We start from the raw sequence: 22423 nt of genomic DNA on the forward strand, positions 1-22423 counted from the left end.
AGAGATGACAACTTGTCATACAGTGTAAAGTTCTCACAAGTAGGCATAGCACGGACATGTTCTCTGCTTTGCAAACTGTTGCGGCTAGCACCCACACCCTCATCATCAGCACTGTTATTCATCATCATTCCTAGTACACCATCATCACCTAATTCACAATAAGGCAATTGAAACCGTGTTGGTGGTGTCTGCGGTGATGGTGAGCCATTGTCTCCATCTCCACCTGTGTCAGTATACTGTCATCTGACTGCTAAGCTTATGACCCCCCTTTGTCTTACCATGACTATGTAAGGCTCTCTACCAGTTTGAATGGTGATGGTTTATCATGTGACCTCTTAATGCGCTTAATGACCTGCGCTACCCCTTTTCACTACGGTTTGACATAAGCAAGATGTAGCTGCACTCTGATAATTTGAAAATGGAAAGAAATGCCACACAATAGCTGTTGCATTGAAAATATGGTCTATTGGAGACATAACTGTATACTTCTGGTCATTGTGATAATTGTCGATGTTGTTGTGCTGGTGGTGTTGGGTCATCACAACATGAACCACTGGTTAGTGATGATGATGCCATATAGCTGTAGAACTGGCAAAGACTGGGGAGCAACAGGGGGTGATGATGATGAGTAGGTAACATCAATGTATGTGCTGATGATGTTGATGATTGGTTATGTTGAAATAAAATATAGGCATGTTACTCTTTGGAGTTTTTACTTTACTTGTTGATGCATTTTCACAATCTTTTACAATGATCACAGTATCAGCTCTTGCATCTAAAGCATTATCACATTCATTACCAGTGCCAAATTCAATATCTAAATCAGTCTTTCATCACATCCTCATCAGAATCCTCATTCACAAGTGATATTGGAATGGATGAATCAGCATCAAGTCTACTACCCTGCTCTTCAGAGTAATCATGCCTCTGTGACTCTCCCTCTTCTTTCTTCATCTGGCTCTTTTAACAGCTCTTCAGTCTTGTACTATCAATGCCAGAGCATATTCAGCATTCATGAATGTTGTTGAATGTAAAAAGAATTATGGTCTACTGTAGATTCATCAACCTCCATTAAAGCGTGAGTTAAAACTGAAATTTTATGATGAGTCATCAAGATTATATATTTTATCCCTAGTCGTGATGCGGCAATTAACGTGACCATTAATAACGCATTACTGCATTGTGATCGCATTACTAATATTTCTACCATAGGCTTCTGAAATATTTATTACAGAACCCTATGGTAGAAATAATATTGACCCCTTTGATGCCTCTGGCTACCAAGGTATACCGCTGGCATCAAAAGGGTTAATACATAAATAAACTACACTACCTATAGCTATCCCCCTTGAGACCTTAGTGGTTAATAACTGCTATAGCAAACAAGGGGTGAATCCCTACCCCCCTGGGGCCTATCCACCCTCCCCGGGACAACAAAACCCAACCATAAAAAATAATCGTAGGCCCAAAGATTTATTTGTAGTCTGAGGTCATCCGTGGCCTGCGGCGTGGGATCCTCAACTTGACCAGAAGTCCTCAATCTTCTGTTGCTTGTAAAATCTTCTTGGAGTCAGTATTTCTTGTCTTTTCTTTTCTTAAAATCTCTTTTCTTTCTGCATCTGTATTCTTCACCATCGTATGTGGCCCTGTTGAAAACTTCCTGGCTTCTGCAAGAGCCCAAGACTTTTGTATGGGGCCAGATGAAGAAAGACAGCTTTTAAGAAGAAAAGAAATAAGAAGACAACAAATACTCACCCAAGAAGATTCCGCTAATCAGGTAAATATGAAAAGCCCATTACTACATTTTATGGGGCGCATCATTGAATTATCAACATATTTTCCCAACATTGGAATGTCCTCATATTGGATCGGATTTTGGGTAAAGTATTACCTTCACCGAAAGACCTTTTTAGCAGAGCCAAGAACCTCAAAAGTATATTCGATCCAAGTATTGTCCGGTCCCAAGGTTTGTTAACAATGTTAGAGGTGTAAAGCCTGAAACTGTCAAAATAATTTAAATCAAAAGTCACTGGAGATACTTTTAATATTGACACTTATTAATTGCTATACGAAATTTGCAATTTACCTTCTCCAGTGTGACTGCGGCCTACAGTATGTAGGGAAAAAAAAACATAAGGAATCTTAAATTAAGGATATTTGAAAATCTGAGAAACATTAAAAATATCCAAAAATAATGTGTTCATAAAGGTCAACCTCTTACGTACCTTCCGGAACACTTCTTGATGGCTCATCATTGTGATCAGCAAGCTCTGCATTTTATGGTTATTGAGTCTTTAGTTGATCATGTTCGCCCCAATAGCAAAGATTGGAGATTATTACGTTGGGAACAATATTGGATTTTCAAATTACATACTAAACATCATTGGGGATTTAATAATGTTATTGCTGTGACGCCTTTTTTAAGTAGTGCTCTATATATTTGTTCCCGCCTTTTTTCATATATATTTTTTTTCATCCTCTTTCACCTTTCATATCTTATTATTGTTCATTATGCATGTATGTGTGTTATATGGTATATTTTATGTAGTGTTGTGTGTTTTTTAGCATTCATTGTTTGCATTATTTTATGCAATTTTAGTTCCAATTTGGGAACCTCCTTTTTATATTTGTTTGAACCTCACCTGCTTGTATTCACCATTGTATCATAGTGATCCTTATGATCTTATACAATTTGGAGGAACTACATGACCTACATGTCCCGAACCCAACTAAACGCATTGGGTTTGGGACACTGCATTCCTTTGAAAACTTTGTCATATTTTAATCCTTACTGGTGAGACCCCTCCTTAAATTAATTCACATCAGCTGTGACTAGAACCAGGTTTTGCTGAACCTAGCGGAGGCCCTGAGAGACCAGATGTTTCTCTGTGAGTGAGGGACTCTGAGCACGGATGTCCCCTTGTCTGACAGTAAGTTCTTCCTGCAGGTCCTTTGAAATATTCTTTCCACAACATAGACACTACGAACGGATATGTCTGATTATAATAACCAGCGACAGTCTTCTCCTACCAGATAAACGCTGGATGCAGGGTAAGTAGCTTTTTGCTGTTTACTGCAATTCTGTCAGGTGCAGAGATTGCAACAGCACCGTCAGACCTACATTACATGTATAGCCCCCGTATCCCTCAGGGGATTGTCACATGCTGCGGCTTAGTCAATAGGGCGCTGCATTTGCAATTGGGGCCTTTTCAGTGCAGGGGAGTCTGCGCTGGCAGTTCTGAATAGAGACAGTTAACAGAGGCTGCAGTTGCTAGGCAACCAGTGAAGCTGTGAGAGATGACAGTTTTAGACAGCTTTTAAAAAGAGTGGCAGTTGGAGCTGGGAGCTGGGGGAGTTAGGGTGTGTGTGCAGGGAGCAGTAGCCCCTAGCACTAGGGCTAGTTACCCCCGGAGGTCCCAGATAAGTTACCATTCCCCAGTTTGTGGTTGCTTCAGGGACAGGCCCTACGTAAGGAGATCTGCCCCTTTAGCTATTTGGTTAAGTTAGAAGCCACTCAGTAGTGCGCAGCCTGATTACTGGGTCTGGGCTCAGACCCCCCAGAGTTATATAGAGACTATCTTCTCGGAGGCCCTGCAAAGCAGTGACTGCGGACGGTTGCAGACGGATCCCCGTCAAAGTACAGACGGTGCGGAGCTGCGGGGATATTATCCATGCTGGAAGTCACCCCACGCGTAGGAGGACATCATGTCGGATCAGGCGGATCCACTTCAGTGTATAGCGGCACCCGTGGCTGGAGCCCGGGCAGGTATCTATAAAGAGTGCACCAACACGTCCAGGGATAGCGCTATCTCCATCACACGTGGGTGGGGTTTGGACATAAGGTACTTTGGGGAATACCTATGTTGATGTGTGCACCCAGTGCACGTCCATGTGTGTGTGTGTATACACATTATTCTGTGTGGTACAGGTACCGGAGTTATTATTAGTAGTTACAATAGTAAACAGTTATTAGCATACACTGTGTGCGTGTTTTATTATTGTGGTTCCTGTAAGAGGACCATCCCACTCAGGTGGGAACCCTTACAGGTGGAGGCGCTGTGTACGACGAATCAGGTAACCCCAGGCTCCCAGTGGCGGAGGTTCAGGCCTTCTGTGAGCCTATCAGGTAACGCACGACACCAGGTAACATAAGTGTAGATTTCCCCACATGGTCCCTATCTGCGATAGGGGGGGGGAGAAGGTGTTACACATGCTTTTGGGAGGTTGATCCCCGTTTTGTGACCGGTTCATAGAGTGGCCTTTGATCCTCTTGCATCTTCCTCCCAGTAATTCCTACATTAACTTCTGAGAGCATCTCCAAAGTTCTGGATTTACATTCTCCTGCAATTCATCTAATAGTTTTGCAGTGACTCCCAGTGTGGTAATTGTATACCATCAGTTTCCAAACATTACAATGTTTGAGAGTATACTGTCGCCTGTTTTGCCTCTTTTTAAAAAATATATTATTGAATATATATATATATATATATATATATATATATATATATATATATATATATATATATACAGTGTTCGACAATTGTATACATTTACTCGCCCGGGGCGGGTGGATTTAACCCCCGGGCGAGTAACTATTGGCCCAAGCAGCACACGTGTTTTTTTTTTTAAATTCCCCCGTTCGCGCTGAAATTTCCCTGCTCGCGCTGGAAAAAAAAAAAAAAAAAACTCCCCTACCTGACTCCTGATTGGCGCGCGCTCCAGGCTTTGTGGGCGCGCGGCCAGGCTCTATATGAGCCCGCCCCCAACGAGCGGCCATTCTGCCTGGAGCTCTGTTGGAGGGTAAGTACTCTCCATGCTGCGGCCCCTCTGCTCCTTCCCTGCGATCACCCTGGTCCTCACATGGCTCCCTACTCCCCACCGCGGAAGCTCTCCTGTCCCCTACTCCTGTCCCATTCCCCTCCTCCTGTCCCCTCCTCCTGCTCCTGTCCCCTGTCCCCTCCTCCTGCTCCCTTCCCCTCTTCCTGCTCCTGTCCCCTTCCCCTCCTCCTGTCACCTTCCCCTCGATCCACCGATCGATGTAAGGGGCGGGAGGTCCCCGCTGCTGCAGCCCGGTTGGCTTGCGGGGGGGGGACTCACCACGTGCCTCCCATGCGTCCCCTACCTTCATGATGGCGCAGCCGCCGCATGAGGTGGGGGGATGTCGGCCTGGCCCCCCCCCCCCCCCGCCACGAGCATCATGCCGCCGCGGGCTGGGGGGGAAGAAGCAGCCTGCAGCTTGGCCAGGCACTGTGACATGCCGGCGAGGGGAGCAGGGCAGTGGCGGCCACGGCGGGGCTGACTGTCACCTGGGGCGCCCAGTGGGGGATACCTCGCCACGTGCCTCCCACCCACCCTGCTGATTGGGGGGGGGGGATGTCGGCCTGCCCCCCACACGAGCGGGAGATGGGCGCGGGTGGGTGGGGGATTTGCGTGGTGCTGGTCGCGGCCTTTCCTCCCCTGTGTGTGTGTGAGAATGTGTATGTGTGTGTGGGAGAATGTGTGTGTGTGTGAATGAATGTATGTGTGTATGGGAGTATGTGACACCAGAGGTCCCCCCCAGTCAGTAACCTTCCCCCCAGTCAGTCAGTCACCCCCCCCCCCTGTCAGTCACCCCTCAGTCAGTGTCAGTCACCCCCCAACCCAGTCAGTGTCAGTCACCCCCCCACCCCCAGTCAGTGTCAGTCACCCCCCACCCCCAGTCAGTGTCAGTCACCCCCCACCCCCAGTCAGTGTCAGTCACCCCCCCACCCCCAGTCAGTGTCAGTCACCCCCCCACCCCCAGTCAGTGTCAGTCACCCCCCCACCCCCAGTCAGTGTCAGTCACCCCCCCACCCCCAGTCAGTGTCAGTCACCCCCCCACCCCCAGTCAGTGTCAGTCACCCCCCCACCCCCAGTCAGTGTCAGTCACCCCCCCACCCCCAGTCAGTGTCAGTCACCCCCACCCCCAGTCAGTGTCAGTCACCCCCCACCCCCAGTCAGTGTCAGTCACCCCCCCACCCCCAGTCAGTGTCAGTCACCCCCCACCCCCAGTCAGTGTCAGCCACCCCCCCACCCCCAGTCAGTGTCAGTCACCCCCCCACCCCGTCAGTGTCAGTCACCCCCCCACCCCCAGTCAGTGTCAGTCACCCCCCCAACCCCAGTCAGTGTCAGTCACCCCCCCAACCCCAGTCAGTGTCAGTCACCCCCCCACCCCCAGTCAGTGTCAGTCACCCCCCCACCCCCAGTCAGTGTCAGTCACCCCCCACCCCCAGTCAGTGTCAGTCACTCACCCACCCAGTCACCCCTGCCCCACCCAGCCACTCACCCAGCAAACCACTCAACCAGCCAGTCACTCACCCAGCCTCTCTCTCTGTGTATCACCCACCCTCTGTGTGTGTCACCCACCGTTTCTCTCCTCTGTCTCCCCCACACTCTCTCTCCCCCCCACACACTCTCTCTCCCCCCCACACACTCTCTCTCCCCCCCACACTCTCTCTCTCCCCCCCACACTCTCTCTCTCCCCCCCACACTCTCTCTCTCCCCCCCACACACTCTCTCTCCCCCCCCACATGCTCTCTCTCCCCCCCACACTCTCTCTCTCCCACACACTCTCTCTCTCCCTCCCCCACTCTCTCTCTCTCTCTCTCCCCACACTCTCTCTCTCTCCCCCACTCTCTCTCTCTCTCTCCCCCCCTCTCTCTCTCTCTCTCTCCCCCCCCACTCTCTCTCTCCCCCCCACACTCTCTCTTTCCCCAACACTCTCTCTCCCTCTCTCCCCCACACTCTCTCTCCCTCTCTCCCCCACACTCTCTCTCCCTCTCTCCCCCACACACTCTCTCTCTCTCTCCCCCACACACTCTCTCTCTCCCCCACTCTCTCTCTCTCCCCCCCCCACTCTCTCTCTCTCTCTCCCCCACACTCTCTCTCCCTCTCTCCCCCACACTCTCTCTCCCTCTCTCCCCCACACTCTCTCTCCCTCTCTCCCCCACACTCTCTCTCCCTCTCTCCCCCACACTCTCTCTCCCTCTCTCCCCCACACTCTCTCCCCCACACTCTCTCTCTCCCCCACACTCTCTCTCCCTCTCCCCCACACTCTCTCTCTCCCCCCCACTCTCTCCCCCCCACTCTCTCCCCCCCCCACTCTCTCTCTCTCTCCTCCCCCACACTCTCTCCCCCACACTCTCTCCCCCACACTCTCTCTCCCTCTCTCCCCCACACTCTCTCTCCCTCTCTCCCCCACACTCTCTCTCCCTCTCTCCCCCACACTCTCTCTCCCTCTCTCCCCCACACTCTCTCTCCCTCTCTCCCCAACACTCTCTCTCCCTCTCCCCCACACGCTCTCTCCCTCTTCCCACACTCTCTCTCTCTCTCCCCCACACTCTCGCTCTCTCTTTCCCCCACACTCTCTCTCTCTGTCACTCCCACACTCTCTCTCTGTGTCACTCACACTCTGGATCTCTTATTTACCCTATATATCTTAACTGCCCTATACTACACCGAAATCTTAACTACCCTATACTGCTTTCTTCCAGATCTGGCTCAAGCTTCACACGGAAGACATCGGAACCCCCCCCTAACCCAGAAGACAGGTAATGAACACCTCCCCAATGTATAACATTGCGGGAATGAGCGTACCTGGACATTGAGGGACTGCGGATCAGGTAAGATCCCAGGTGGGATTGCTGCTTTAGATATTGTGAAGCGGGGACATCCAGACATTGGTTAAGGGGTTCAGGAAACTAGTCATTCACACCTGGCTTTTATTTCTAGATCCGACATTTACACACACACACACACACACACACACACACACACACACACACACACACACACACACACACACACACACACACACACACACACACACACACACACACGTAACAAGGACTAATTGTAGTATAATGTAATACAATAAATACATTTATGTCAAAAACGAATGTTGTTCTGACTAGGAATTTATTAAATGTATTTTATTTATATATTTTATTTTAAAGCGGGACTAGGGGCGGGGTTGGGGGCGGGGTTGGGGGCGGGGTTGGGGGCGGGACTAGGTGGCGAGTAGATTTTTGGGTGATTTGTCGAACACTGTGTATATATATATATATATATATATATATATATATATATATATATATATATATATATATATATATATATATATATAGCAACTGTAAATATTACTGTATGTTCATTCGCATGTCTTAGACAGGTCTCCAACCCTGTCTTTCACCATTATCGCCCAGCACACAGCACTTCCACTGCAGCAAGGGATTCTGGGAAATGACATGCAAATGAGCACACAGTGCCACCTTTTGTCTCAAGCTCATATTACACGAGCAACCCTTAAGCCAATGCATGCTGCTTTAAACACAGCTTTTAAGCATAGGCTGGGGTGAGATGCAAAGCCAGCAAACCCACTCATAGACATGTTTCAACCTTGATGGGTATCATCTGTGTGAGGTTGGTTGTTGGCTATGCTGGTTTGAGACTAAGAGTAGGTATTCACCACACTTATTAAGGTTTTACCCACCATAATACGTGTGGTATATATATATATATATATATATATATATATAAAATATAATCCACAGAAGCAGCCAGCACACCACTTGCAAGTAGAAAAAATTGGGTGCTTGTCCCGATACCGTTTGAAGCACGAGATCAGGAGACAGCACTCTGGTAAGTTTGATCACAAGTTTTTGTATTGAAAAAGACACATAAACCGACGTTTTGGTCCCCCAGTGGGACCTTTCTCAAGGTGGTGCAATGAATGCAGTGCAGAGTACATATATATGTAAGGCTGTCACACATTTTAATCTGGTCTGTAACTGTTACATACGCCTATAATATATATTATCTTTAACTGTGCACGCAATGTCTTGTATATAATGTATATCCTGCTCATTTATGTAACTGTATTTGTAAACATGTATTATTTGTCTTAACTCTGTGCCCAGGACATACAGTACTATATATATTATCTTTAACTGTGCACGCAATGTCTTGTATATAATGTATATCCTGCTCATTTATGTAACTGTATTTGTAAACATGTATTATTTGTCTTAACTCTGTGCCCAGGACATACAGTACTTGAAAACGAGAGGTAACTCTAAATGTATTACTTCCGGGTAAAATATTGTATAAAAAAATAAATAAATAATATAGCCCAAAACCCCAGTGCTGCTGAAAAACACCAATCACAGAAAATTAGCATCACCTGCCTGTGTGCCCTACAAGCAACCTATCACAGGGAGAACGGTGGCCATCTTGAATATATGTTAAACTGGTAAGTAGTACTAATGTATTAATGAGCATGCGCATAGTCAATGACCCATGTGAATTAACTGTTCGCGCGAACAGGCTGATGGGCAGAATGGCTGGCAGGGAAGTAATTACCGTGGAACACCTAATGTGCTCACCAAAATAGTGCAGAGAATCATGTAGGGATAAAAAAAAAATATATATATATATATATATATATAAATATATAAATAATACATACACGTATGTCTGTGCTTCCACTAGGTATTAGGTGCAAGGTCACAGGATATATGTCAGTGTTGTGAACCTTCACTTACCAGAAACTTAATCCTCTGGATCTCCAGCTCATTCCAGAATTCAAACCCTCCATCTCCAGCCTCTGCCTTCTTATCCCGCGGAGGGGCCTTTCTTTTCTGCTTCATGGTGACCTCTGGATCTTCAGGCTCCTCAGGGGCTGGTGCTGCCGCTGCCGCTGCCACTTCTTGCATTTCTGTACCTTTCTCCCCATTCTCTGAGCTGGAGGGAAGAAATGGAAGTATAAGCTCTTTGGATCTTCACCTCATTCACTCCTCTGCTTCCTGCATATTCTGGATCCCTCTCTTCCCCCATATAAAAATCTTCCCTTCCTGTTTTCCTTTGTTTATCTTTCTGTTCCTTTTCATCCACTTATTTAACTATTCATCTCCTTTTTCCCTTGTATCTACCGTCTCTTTTTATTTATTTATTTTTTTTACTCTGTGGTGCCCTATGTTTAAAGAATTGCTAAAGGTAATGTGGTCATAAAACTGAAGCAAAGAAAAGTGGAGTTTCGATGTTATCAGTGCACACATGCAAACGATATGTGATAATAAATTATAAGTATGCAAAACATTTCTGCACCATAGATGTGTCAACATTTACCCTCAAGTCAATGACAGCACATGGAGACAGAGACAGCTGCTAACCACAAGGTTAGTATCGGTTTCTGTCCTGAGCTGACGGTCCATCAAGTGAAGGGTTAACTCTGCGGGGGTCCCATTCAGAAGCATGGACCCCCGCAGCGTTATTCCTCCTGGGCCGCAACGTTACTGTTTTTGGTGCCGCAGATTTCAGCATGTTGGTCCGTGGCACCCAAAACAGTAAGTCTTGCTACATCTGTATATATGTCCAGTATAAAAAAAAAGAGGAGCACAGAGAAAAGTCTGTGTTAGGAAAATGTAAATTTGTAACATATAATGTGTAGCAGATAATGACTTATTATTTACATTGAATAAAATAACGTAGATAGCGTGCTTCCCCCACACCGCTGGTTGATGTCCAAATGGATCCCAGGGCGCACTCTCTTGGTCAGCTCCCACCGGAGCTTCAATTGCGCCCTGGGATCCATTTGGACATCAACCAGCGGTGTGGGGGAAGCACGCTATCTACGCTATTTTGTTATATGTAAGTCCTTATGTGCTACACATTATATGTTACAAAGTAAAATTTTCCTAACTCAGACTTTTCTCTGCACTCCTCTTTTTTATACTGTACGTCTGTTTTGCCCTGGTGGTTCACAGGAGAGGTTTGAAGCAGCAGGAATTACTGTAACCAGAAGAACCAGGAAGTTCCTGACCAGCATGGTCGGAAACAACTTTATCTGTATATAGTCCTGTTGGGTTTGACACCAGTCCAGTCATTAGGTGCCTTAGGCTAGGTCTCCAGTGGCCACGGCAGAGCGTGCGGACTGCACACAAGGCACAACCCACGATGGGGCAAAACCCAGTCGGCGTGTGTGTGTGCGCGCAGAAGCCGTGATGCGCGACCACCTTGGCCAAAAGACAAGATATTTGTATTTTGGCCTGGTGGCCTAGCACTGGCCACGTCACGGCGGCAGTTCAGCCAATGAGGGCAAAACAGCTGCGTGACGTCATGGCCACCGCCCCCCCCGTGCTGTTTTTCAGCGCATGCATCTCTCCCTAATTTTTCCTCCACCTCGCAAAGGAAATCGTCCAATCTGTGTCGGATTCGGATTTAAGCAGAAAATCCATTAATCTCTACTCTTCACTCATCCCTCTTTGCATTGGAGCCACTAGCTTTAAAGTGGAAGTTGCCAGTTCAAGCTTGCGTGACCTTTATCACGTTACTGTACCTCTCTGTTCCCCAAGCAAACACTAGATAGTAAGCTCTTTGGGCTAGGGCAGTGCTAAATAGATTCCAGGACCTCCGATACTCACTCTGCTTTTTCTGGTGCTACCTCATCTACAATACTGGGTTCAATCTGATCCTCTGTGGTTTCTTCATCCTTAAAAAAAAAAGAGAGGCCATCAGGGTATTTTGACCATTAGAGCTTATGTTTGATATGAGTAACTAATATATGGAACAAAGTGAATAATTATTTTTCATAGCTGTCCCATGCACTAATTGCTGCTGTTAGGGCAATAGAAGATTCCTATCAGGGATTTTGGGAGAATGACAAGGGAGAAATGTATTTATATGCAGAGGTTGAAAAATCATACATTTTACAGTTAAGTTATAAGGAAATCTGGATATTAAATAAGCAGCCTGGTCAGTCTAGTGCACCCCTTCACAACCATAGGGTTCAGAAACTTTGCACCGAAATATATACCAGTATGCAAAAATATTTTCCCATCTAACAGTAAAAGGGTTAAGTAAGGTAGCAATAAAGCATTGAATTGCAGATAACCCGGCGGCACCCCTACGCAGGGGAGGAGGGGGCAAATAAAAACACAGGTAGAGGTGTGTGTGTATGGGGAAAACTGTAATAGACTCAAACTGCATACCAACACATTCTGCAGAAATTGTGTTTAGTGAGAAATTGCTGGGTTGTGGCTGGAGCCTTTGCTTTAAACTGACAGTGTGATTAAGCGTATACATGATGCTAGAAACACAGCACATGCTCTTCTAGGAAGTAAAGAGCAAACAGAAGAGAGGACTGTGGGAGCTCTCGCATGCCAAACAGGTGGTATGTGTGTGTGTGGCCGGACATGGCAAATCCTGGAAGTTTGCCCCAAAAAATCTAATTTTTTTTAAACACCGCGTTATAAGCGGATCCACATTGTAGCGGATCACGCTATAACGGGGTTGAGCTGTAGTTCTTTTGAAAGCTCCTTGTATTGTCCCCGGATATTTTTGTATATAGTTATCATATGCCCACTTAGACGCCTCTTTTCTAATGTAAATAAATCTAATTTAGCTAGCCTCTCCTCATAAATTAGATTATCCATCCTCTTTACTAATTTGGTGGCTTTCTCTGCACTCTCTCTAGTTCCATAATGTCTTTTCTAAGGAGTGGTGCCCAGAATTATACTCCCTATTCAAGGTGTGGTCTTACTAATGCTTTGTAAAGGGGCATAATTATGTTTACTTCCCTTCCATCCATTGCCTGTTTGATGCAAGATAAGATCTTGTTTGCCGTTGCAGCTAGTGTATGATTTTCGGCACTATTGCTAAGCCTGCTGTCTACAAGCACTCCTAAATCCTTCTCCATTAAAGATTATCCTAATTTATCCCCATTTCATTGGTAAATTGCCTGTTTATTCTTGTTTCCCAAATGCATAACCTCACATTTATCTGTATTAGCCTCATTTGCCGTTTACCTGCCCAAGTTTCCAGTCTATCCAAGTCCATCTGGAGATAAATTACATCCTGCTCTGATTCTACTATCTTACACAATTTAGTGTCATCAGCAAAGATGGAGACTTTGCTCTCGATGCCAACCTCAAGGTCATTAATAAACAAGTTAAAAAGCAGGGGTCCCAGTACCGATCCCTGAGGTACTCCACTTACAACTTGAGACCAACCTGAAAAAGTTCAATTTATTACAACTCTCTGTTGTCTAATTAGGCCTCCGGCATGGTCAGCACTTAGGCACTGACCCGTGCTGAGGCGCGCTTGTGCTTACCAGTGAGCCCCTGCAGCCGCAATGAGAGCGGCTTTAGTAGGGGCACGCTTGCGGAAGCGTAGGTCTTATCCAAATTTTAGATCTCGCGCTCATGGGAGCGCAGGGCCGGTCACGTGAGCGGTTCGCCCAATGAGGGCGAACCAGCTCCGTGACGTCACTGGCCCGGCCCCCGACACGCCCACGGACGGCACGCTAATCGAGGCCAGGGAAAGCAACCGCTTTCCCTCAGCGCGCCTCCGTACGGCTGCTGCAACCCTGGACGCAGCCTTAGGCTGTGGCCAGGGTGAAGAGATGCGCGCTCACGTTCATGAGGCATGACGCCACGGTATACCCGAGCAGGAGCAATTGGGTGTCCTGCTCACTGTGTGCTCAGGGGGGGTGGGGGGGTGATGGTGAGGGGGTAACCAGGCTCACAAATAAAGGTCTAGCCTTCAGAGTACCAGCAACTCTGTGATATGCTGGTAGGAAAATTCCCACGCTGCATTGGCTGTAGCGTTTTGTGAATGGGACTCATGTTTGTTTCAATGGAGTAAATGACAGTTTGTTTTACTCCTTGGTTTTGCTCAATGAATGATCCCGGTTTAAAGGTGTAATTGCCTGGTCTCCCGTGACAGGGGGGAAGGGGGTGGCGTGCCACTGATGGGAGGGAGGCGTGTCACTGACTGGAGTGGGGCATGACATCACATTCTCAGCTCCATCTGATTGGTGTTTGTGACTGCTGTTCTGTCATTGTCTCTTACCTGGTCATGTGAAGCGCCATAGCACAGAAAAAACTAATTCTACTGTCTCCCCTAGCACAGCTCCGGTTAACAGCACTTAGGATGCGTCCATCAGGAACAAGGTATTTAAATGCCCTTTGCGAGAGCGTCACACCTTGGCCGCGGCCTTACCTTCAACCAGTTTTCAATCCAGGTGCAAATATTTTTACAAAGTCTAATTTGCTTTATTTTGTACACTAACCTGTACACAAATAAGGTTAATTTGGCATGACATATCCTTCATAAATCCATGCTGACTAATATCAATCATTTTGTTTTCCATTAGGTATTCCTGAATTTTATCTCATACTAAACCTTCAAGTAGCTTCCCCACTATTGATGTCAGGCTAACAGGTCTGTAATTCCCTGGGTGTTATCTAGCTTCCTTTTTAAATATAGGCACCACATATGCTTTATGCCAATCTTGTGTACTGAGCCTGTGAAAATGGAGTCCTTGAATATTAAATATAAGGGTTTGTGTTGACATTGACACATTAAGTTAACTTACTGTACCTCTAGTTTCCTTCTTAGAATAGGGGTTCCCTCAGGTGTTGGTGGGTCCACTGGAGTGCTGTCCCCCATGTCCCCTAACCCTCCAGGGGTGACAGGCGAGCCAAATCGATAGTGCCCCCCATCTTTCTTTTGCTCTGCTCCTTCCTCCTGCACCTCTTCTTTGGTCATGTCCATGAAATCTGTCACATCCCCGGACTCATCCACCTCATCGCTTACAGCAACTGGGGGCCCGTCTCCATGGACCTCATCTTGGGTGGGGTCAGGCATGCTGGCCAGAAGTTCCGTCACCGTCAGCTTCTGGGCGCCCTCCACCAGGCTGCCCCCAAACAGAGTGTGCCAGATAAGCAGGAAGATACCCTTGCAGATGCTGTATATAAAGTGCAGGATTCCCAGAAACAAGGTCCACAGGAATGAAGCAATAGCCATGACCATCTCCTTCAGTGTCATCTTCTTGACCTGGTGGACATTGAAAGAAAAACAATTTGTCCGAAACCAATACACTGTATGGTATCTGAACACTATAAAAGACCGCTAAGAATCTTATATGAACATGAACTTAGGTTGGCATTGCTGGCTTTTAGGGTGGGAGAGCTGCACTTTTCAACACTGGTTTAACACTGGATACGCTGCAACACTCTCGCCCCAACACAACATGAATTTACCACCTTGATTTCTCAGTAGAATGGGGGATATTTTGAAAACTAGATATGTTTTCTTTGAATAACCTTAATCAATAAAAATGTTTAAAAAAAAAGCCTCTGAAAACTAAAATATCTGAAACTACGAATTGTTTTACCTGCATTAGAACAAAGGTTAGAAAACACACTGTATAAAATTACTTAAATGTGCTAATTGCTTTATTGATCCTATAGATATGTAGAATAATTGTAGGTGATACCTTTTATGGGACCAACATGAGAGTTCTTCATAGATTAAATTATAGTATACTGCACTTTCTAAACTTCATGGATCTCTTCTTCATGCGTACTTTTCTCTGCTAAATTGTACTTCCTTTCTTTTGACTTGTAATGTCTGGAAAGCACTTTACATGTGTAGAAAAGACCTGTGTGGTTTGGAAAGTTCTGGAAACTATAATTTCCACAAATCTACTATATGCATGAAATAATAATAAAGGAGTGTTGACGGTTACCTTGCGAAACTGTCTCCTGAGGTTCCTGTATGTGAACATCTTGAAGAAGTTTACAACATTGTCCATGAACTCTCCAAATGCTGATGATGACTCCTGCGGAGCTGACCCATTCTCTGCTTCTTCCCCTTCACCGGATCCCTCCCCCCCGCCTCCATCCTCATCCTCGTCCTCTGCCTTCTCTTCCTCTGGCTCTGATATCTCGGCTGCGATCTGCATCTCAAAGATGGTGTCTTCGCAGAAGTTGACAAAGAGCTCCATTTTCTCCGATTCCCCACCCTCGTTGACCACGTCGAAGATGAACTGGCGCTTAGACTCCTTGACCTGGGGCATCTCCCACTGTGCTTTGTTGGTCTCACTGATCTCAAAGTAGATCCGTTCTATCCTCTTGCCGGCTCCCATGATCTCAATCCTGCCCAGGTACGGTTTGAAATAGTTGATTATACTGTCTGCCAGTTCCAGGAAGCTCTTTAGACGTACGTCATGGGGAACATGTTCTGAGAGGTTGGTCAGCAGCACTGCCACGTTGAACCCGATGTCTTTGGCCGGTTCCTGGAAGCGGCTGGCGAATTCTTCATAGTTGATCATCTCATTTTCGTCGGCCTCAGAGCAGGAGAGGAGGAACTGGATCTCAGAGGATGAGTACTGCTTCTGGCTGTCCATAGCCTTTTGGAAATCCTTTTTGGAGATGAGACCACGGGGATCTGTGACATAATCTCTGTAAGTATTAGAAGAATGTGGCATTCTATTAGTTATTTCCACTATGATGTATCGACATTACTCTCACACCAATTGTTCAAATTGAATGGGAGCAAGGGGCGCCAAGTACCACTACTGTAATATCCAGAGTATCCCTGCTCTTTATTTTCACACCCTGCTTACCATTATTTACAATCTTCTAAATCCTTTTACTATTGTTAAACACAGTTCAAATAGTGACTTTAGGTCCTTAAAACACAGTCTACTCCTGCTCTATAACTGTACTCTACCTGAAGGCATCAGATGCCACTATGTCCTTCAGCTTCAGGAACATGTCAAAGAATTTAAGAATCATCTCAACGTTGCTAGAAGACTCAACGAGCATGTCCACCATCTGACGAGCGATAGTGCCATTTACAATATTCCCTAGGAAGAGAAAAGACATGATCTGCTGTATGGGGTTATTCTCTGGTGAAATGATTATAATATGTTCTCTGAATGTTCTGCCAATGTATCTAAAATTGTACAGGCCTGTCATGTTTCAATATTGTGGAGTGTATTTTACTGGAAGGAAATCTTATTCATTACCAGGAAGTCTCACTCATTCGAAAGCAGTTTTATTCATTAACAGTGACTGCCAATTACTAGCATATAGGTTCATTCATTAGCAGTGACGGCCAACTACTAGTAGACAGTGTCATTCATTAGCAGTAACAATCACTCAGATGACAGTCTCATTCATTAGAAGTTATTGACAGTTATCCGAAAGCATTTATAAACAGTGTGCCACTCATTGGAAGACAGTCTCATTCATTAGCATGGAATATCGCTCATTGGAAAGCAATGAATCTAATTGTATCATCAGCATTCACATAGGATGATATTCTCCTTGCTTATGGCACCTTATCAGCTTGAAAATGAGGGGTCACCTCTTCATGGCGGACACAGTTTATACCTTCAAGCAGAGAGAGCAGCATCACCACCATGTCTTTCTGCAGGTCCAGCAGCTCCTTCAGAAGTCCTATCTGACTGGAGTCCTGCAAGACACAGGTCTGTGAGACATATCTTTCCAGAACACCCTCGCTCACCCCATCGCAAGAGCTGTAGGGGTCTCGGGTAACATCGGAGCAGGGATTCAAAATGCAAACTTTTACAAAATTGAAGCTGGGTAAAATTCTCATACTAGATTTATATGTATATTGATCCAGAAGAAGGCAAACAACATTTGCCAATAATGTTTAACAAAGGCACACAAATGCCTCCCTGACTCCAGTTAATAAGGATCAGATCTGTCCCTGGATCAATACTGTCTGTTTTAACCTAATCAATCAGATCCCACTAGGTCATTACTCTGCCTCTGTTTTATCCTGTTCAATTAGAACTCTCTGGATCAATACTCTGCCTGTGTTTATCCTAATCAATCAGATATTTCCCTGTATCAATAATCTGCCTGTTTTATTTGGATTAATCCGATCTCTTCCCTGGGTCAATGCTCTGCCTATTTTATCCTGTTCAATCAGGTCTCTCTTTGGACCAACCCATTGTTTGTGTCCCTCTGTGTAACAAATCCCTGTACATGGCTTCTTTCTAAAATGACAGCCAATCTGGTGTTAAATATACCTCCCACATCTGCCATCCAAATTTCCAAAGGTAATAAGTGTAGTGAGGGGTTGGAACAAATGAAGTAGAGACTCCATGCAAATTAAAACATATTCCTTTTACTGCTTTGCAAACACAATATGTAAGCACTGAAGGGGTTCATACCTATTTAAGGTCCCCTGTCCATGTTGAACTCAACATTATACACAGATGAGTTTAAAAAGAAATCCTAATGTTGGCTATTGCTCGGGATCCTATTGCTCGGGACCTCGTGATTATATTTTGAGTGCCTTTGGTGACAAGAGTAAAATGTTATGTGTGGTGTGAAAATAGACAGACCTTTGCTATGAAGGCAGTATTGCCAATCACCCTCCATGTCATCATGATACTATAATCCACGGTCTTCATTATCCGTAGAGATATAGGACTTTTATGAACCAGAATGCACTGAGGTCAGAGTTAGTAAAGCACAACATCTCATGATGACGCGGCACCAGGCTGGCAACACTGGGAAGGGGTATAAGTATTCTGGTATACAGTATATGGGTGTGTTATGGGTTAACCAACCATCTGGATAGATGGGAATCTCTTGGGCAATATGTAGTGACTTCTAAGATTTGGGTCTCCAGCTTACCTCTGGGTAGGAGCGACTCCAGAAATGATCCTTGTGTGCAATGCAATGAAAAGACACAGTTTATATACTGTGATACACCCACCATACAGATGCTATCTAGTGAATATATTCACCCCCTTGCAGGAGCTCTCTGCTGCAGGAGGGGCCAGCAACTCAACACATCGCCAGCCCTTCCAGCAACTGAGGGTTTAATGATGGAGGGGTGAGGGCGGGAGTCAGAAAGGCAGTTTCACATGTTCCCGGCCCCACCTTCCCTCCCTCTCCACCCCAGACATTTTGCTACAAGAGCAATGCAGCATGGAACAGACAGACAAGTATTGTTGTGAGGAGAGGAGAAGGAGGGTGAGATTGGGTATCCAATGGTGTAGGTGTCACCTGTGTTGTATTGGTATGGATCATACCGCTTTGTAGAGATTGGCTCACATGCATGGAACGACTGTGTGCGTGTTTAATCACATGCATGGCATTTTTATGTGTGTACGGTATACTGGCCCTATTGTTAATGTCTGCATGCACTGGCCAGCTGTATTTGCTCACACATATGACACTGCCTTCTGTATATTGGCTCACATGCATGTCACTGCTGTGTGTATATTGTGTCACCTACATGGCACTGCAATGTATATCTTGTCCCACATAGATGGTACTGCAGTGTTTGTGTGTGTGCATGCACTTCCAATTCTATACGTGGGCATACAAAAAGCTGTGAGTGTGTATTTGTACTGTACGTCAGTGAGTGTATGTCCTGAGCATGAGCCATTGTGTACGTTATTACTGTTGGAGTTTGGAAGTGTTACAAAGTAGCAGGACTCTCCAATGCTTTGTGCTACATCTCTGACAAGGGGTAAGGGATACTCTGTGTCTCTCCTCTTCCCTCCTCCCCCTGTGACTGACAGATGTCAAGAGGAGCAAAAGACGCAGAACCCACAAGGAAAGCAATGAAACAAAATCACCTAAAGAAGCGGGCACCAGCCCAGACACCTCTATACTGTCACACGGCTGCTGGCAGTCAGGGGAAAACAGGGGTTTAGCTAGAGACGGGGGTATGAGGAGGGAGACAGAGATGAGGAGGGAGAGAGATACAAAGGGAGACAGGTAAAAAGGGAGGGAGAGAAACATTCACAGACTGAAATAAATAAAAATATAAAAAGTTGGGGAAACATAAAAAGAAGAAAAAAAGGGTAAATAAATATTAAAATGTACACAGTCACAGATTGGAAGGAGGGAAAAGATAGAAAGTTGGGGACACACAAAAATATAGGAGTGTGAAAGTGAGAGACGCAGATACAGAGAAGGAGGGAGCACTTTTAGCCAACACAGTTCAATGAAATGCAGCCGTGCGACAGAAAAAATTCTTACGCCATTTCGCAGTCCTCCGTTTTGGGGCATCTGTTACATATCAGAATAAAAGTGTTATTCAGAACTGCGCTGCAAGTGAAATCATTTCAGTCTTCCAGTTACCTGCTAATCTCTCACTTATCCTCAGACATTCCACAGGAGTGTGTTGTTCAGACTGACAGACTGAGCGAGCACTCAGACTCAAGAGATGAGCACTTCATGTTAAATGACTACTAAATGATTTAAAGAATGCATTATGAATAAAGGTGTCCCCCCCTCCCCCTCCCCCCCTTAATGGATTCAGTGCCATAAAAGACTCATCCACCCTACACTGGGTTACCAAATGTTGTGCTAAAAGGGATATCAAGATATATTATTACAGCTCACTGCAGAGTTAAAGGTCTAACTAGAAATGAAATCACTGTGTAAAATTGACCCGTGCTCCAGGAGAATGTCCGAGAATAAAGAATTCATCTCGTTTTAGGAAGTGGAAAAGATTCATGTGAATGTTTTTTGTTCCCCCCCTAACTCCCCCCCATCCCCCCCAAAAAAACTCTCTCATGGGGGGTGGTCTTCCCTAGCTCTGTTTTTGTTGTTGTTGTTTTTAGAGCTAGCAGTCTTACCTGGGCAAGTTTCATCATCATGTGGGCAAACACATGGAGAAAACCAACTACTGCATCCCAGAGACGACTGTGTGCAAGGCTCTGCTGGTTACCAGTGCAGGGACCCTGGGAGAGAGAGGGCGACAATGAGAGGGATGGAGAGATAGTGGGAGAGAGAAGGATGGAGGGAGGTGGAGACAAGTGGAAGAGAGATTCAGTAGATAGAATGTACAGAGAGAGAGAGAAAGAGGCGCCGGAGGAAGGATAGTGGGAAAGAAAGATGGAGATAGAAGAATGAGAAAGTGAGAAAAAAAGACTTAATTAAGGGCAAGAGAGAAAACAAAAAAGCAAAGAGAGAATAGTTAAGGTCCAAAGAGAGGAGTGACTGTGTGCATGTGTTTATGTGAAAGAGAGGGATAAAGAATGATAGAGTATGAAAGAGGAGGAAGCAGAGGGTACATATTTGGTGCATCAGCAAGCTGGTATCAAAAGCAGAAGGGATCATTTTAGGATACCCGTGCGCTGTGTGTGGATAGCAATGGTGCATCAACATATTGATAATAAGGGGTCCCAGTGATATTGGAGTGTCAGATTGCTTATAATAAGTAATAGTATTGGGCTTGTCAGTATGCCATCTCCATTACCTGGATATACTCTGTCAGGCTGTTGAACACTTGCTTTGCCACAGACATGGCTTTGGAGAAATTTCTCTTTCCTTGATCATCAATAATGTCTTTTCCGGAATAATACCAGTAAAAGTCACTGATAGACTCCTGGTAGAGGGAACAATAAAGGAGGTCAGAGTGCACAGTGTAAGGCACTTTCTGGGGAGGACAGTGTGACGACAGGTTTGGATGTACCTGTAAACGAAGGAGGTAATCCACAGTGCAGATGATAATATTGATCGTGGTTGTGTTTCCAGTCTGAGTGCGCAGGTAATTCTGGAAATCTGCGAGAAGCAAACACATTTATACAACCAGAGTGGTGATAAATTCCCACTGTTAAAAATATTAATGTGGGTTACTGTGTGTATAATTCTGGTTTACAGGTACCGGTAGCATGTTGTCAAAATGTGCCCGTATCGTAAAATATGTCATAAGTCACCAGGCTGTTTGTATTAGCTAAAGGTTCAGAGCTTCCGCCAATTGGAGCAGGAGCTGTATAATGAAGCTCCTAGCTCTGTACATTCCATTGACAGCCAGCTAAGAGGGAAAAAAACAGCAGTAAACCAAAGAAAAGTCCTATTTCATACATATGTTGAATTTCAATGTATAAAAAAGTAAACTTTATTTACCAACACTGATGTCTGGATATCCATTCATGAATCCATTATTCCTCACCAGTTGGGATACACATTCTCGCAGTACATCATTTATACATACCTATATACATGAGTCCACATACATACATGCTTCTTACCATTATTGTGACCCTCACACATTAGCTGAAGGAAGCGGAAGAGATCTTGTGTAAACTGATCATCAGCCATAACCTTCTCTCCTGTGATGGAGGGAGGGAGAAAGGCGAGAATGAGGGAGGAATGCGAGAGAGAGTGAGAGAGAGAGGGAGAAAGATATAGAATGTGTGTGCGTCTCAGAGAAAGGGTCAGCAGAAAGGAGAGAGAGAATGGGAGAGATGGAAAAAGGTGGTAGAGTGATCAAAAAAAAAAACCTAACAAACAAAAGAGTGAGAGAGAAAGAAACAGAAAGGAGAAATGGAAGAAAAAGAAAGAAAGGAATGTGTGGGCAAACGTACAGAGAGCGATGAAAGCTCAGGAAGAAAGAAGGAAGAGATAAAGAGAAGAATCAAAGAGAGGGAGATGATGCAGATGAGAGAAGAAAATGATAATCAGTAAACAGAAAGAGAGATAGAAGCAGAGAGAGAGGCATGTTAGTATCCGACTCTGTGCGAGTCACTTGGATGGGGAGTTAGCTTCTTCCCACACGGACACTGCAAACCTGCAACAAACAGCGATCCATGCGGTTATGGGGGCTGGGGGGCTGCAGG

At 45.5% G+C, this 22423-nt stretch overlaps 1 protein-coding gene across 11 annotated transcripts in view; it reads right to left on the reverse strand.

Moving 5' to 3' along the window:
- The window catches only part of RYR1 (ryanodine receptor 1), a 132542-nt gene that overhangs the window by 27179 nt on the left and 82940 nt on the right, over positions 1-22423 (reverse strand). For 7 of the 11 annotated variants that reach the window (XM_075608326.1, XM_075608327.1, XM_075608325.1 and 4 more), the window contains 10 exons: positions 21836-21916; positions 21277-21365; positions 21061-21189; positions 20438-20542; positions 17199-17280; positions 16534-16669; positions 15548-16262; positions 14398-14853; positions 11439-11506; positions 9561-9759 (listed from right to left, as the gene is read on the reverse strand). In XM_075608326.1, the coding sequence (XP_075464441.1) occupies positions 9561-9759; positions 11439-11506; positions 14398-14853; positions 15548-16262; positions 16534-16669; positions 17199-17280; positions 20438-20542; positions 21061-21189; positions 21277-21365; positions 21836-21916 (2060 nt within the window). Of the gene's footprint in view, positions 1-9560; positions 9760-11438; positions 11507-14397; positions 14854-15547; positions 16263-16533; positions 16670-17198; positions 17281-19835; positions 19866-20437; positions 20543-21060; positions 21190-21276; positions 21366-21835; positions 21917-22423 lie in introns of all 11 variants that reach the window. The other 4 variants (XM_075608321.1, XM_075608318.1, XM_075608319.1 and 1 more) reach the window with 1 other exon arrangement.

This window comes from Ascaphus truei, chromosome 7 (assembly GCF_040206685.1).
Source record: "Ascaphus truei isolate aAscTru1 chromosome 7, aAscTru1.hap1, whole genome shotgun sequence".
Taxonomy (NCBI): Eukaryota; Metazoa; Chordata; class Amphibia; order Anura; family Ascaphidae; genus Ascaphus; species Ascaphus truei.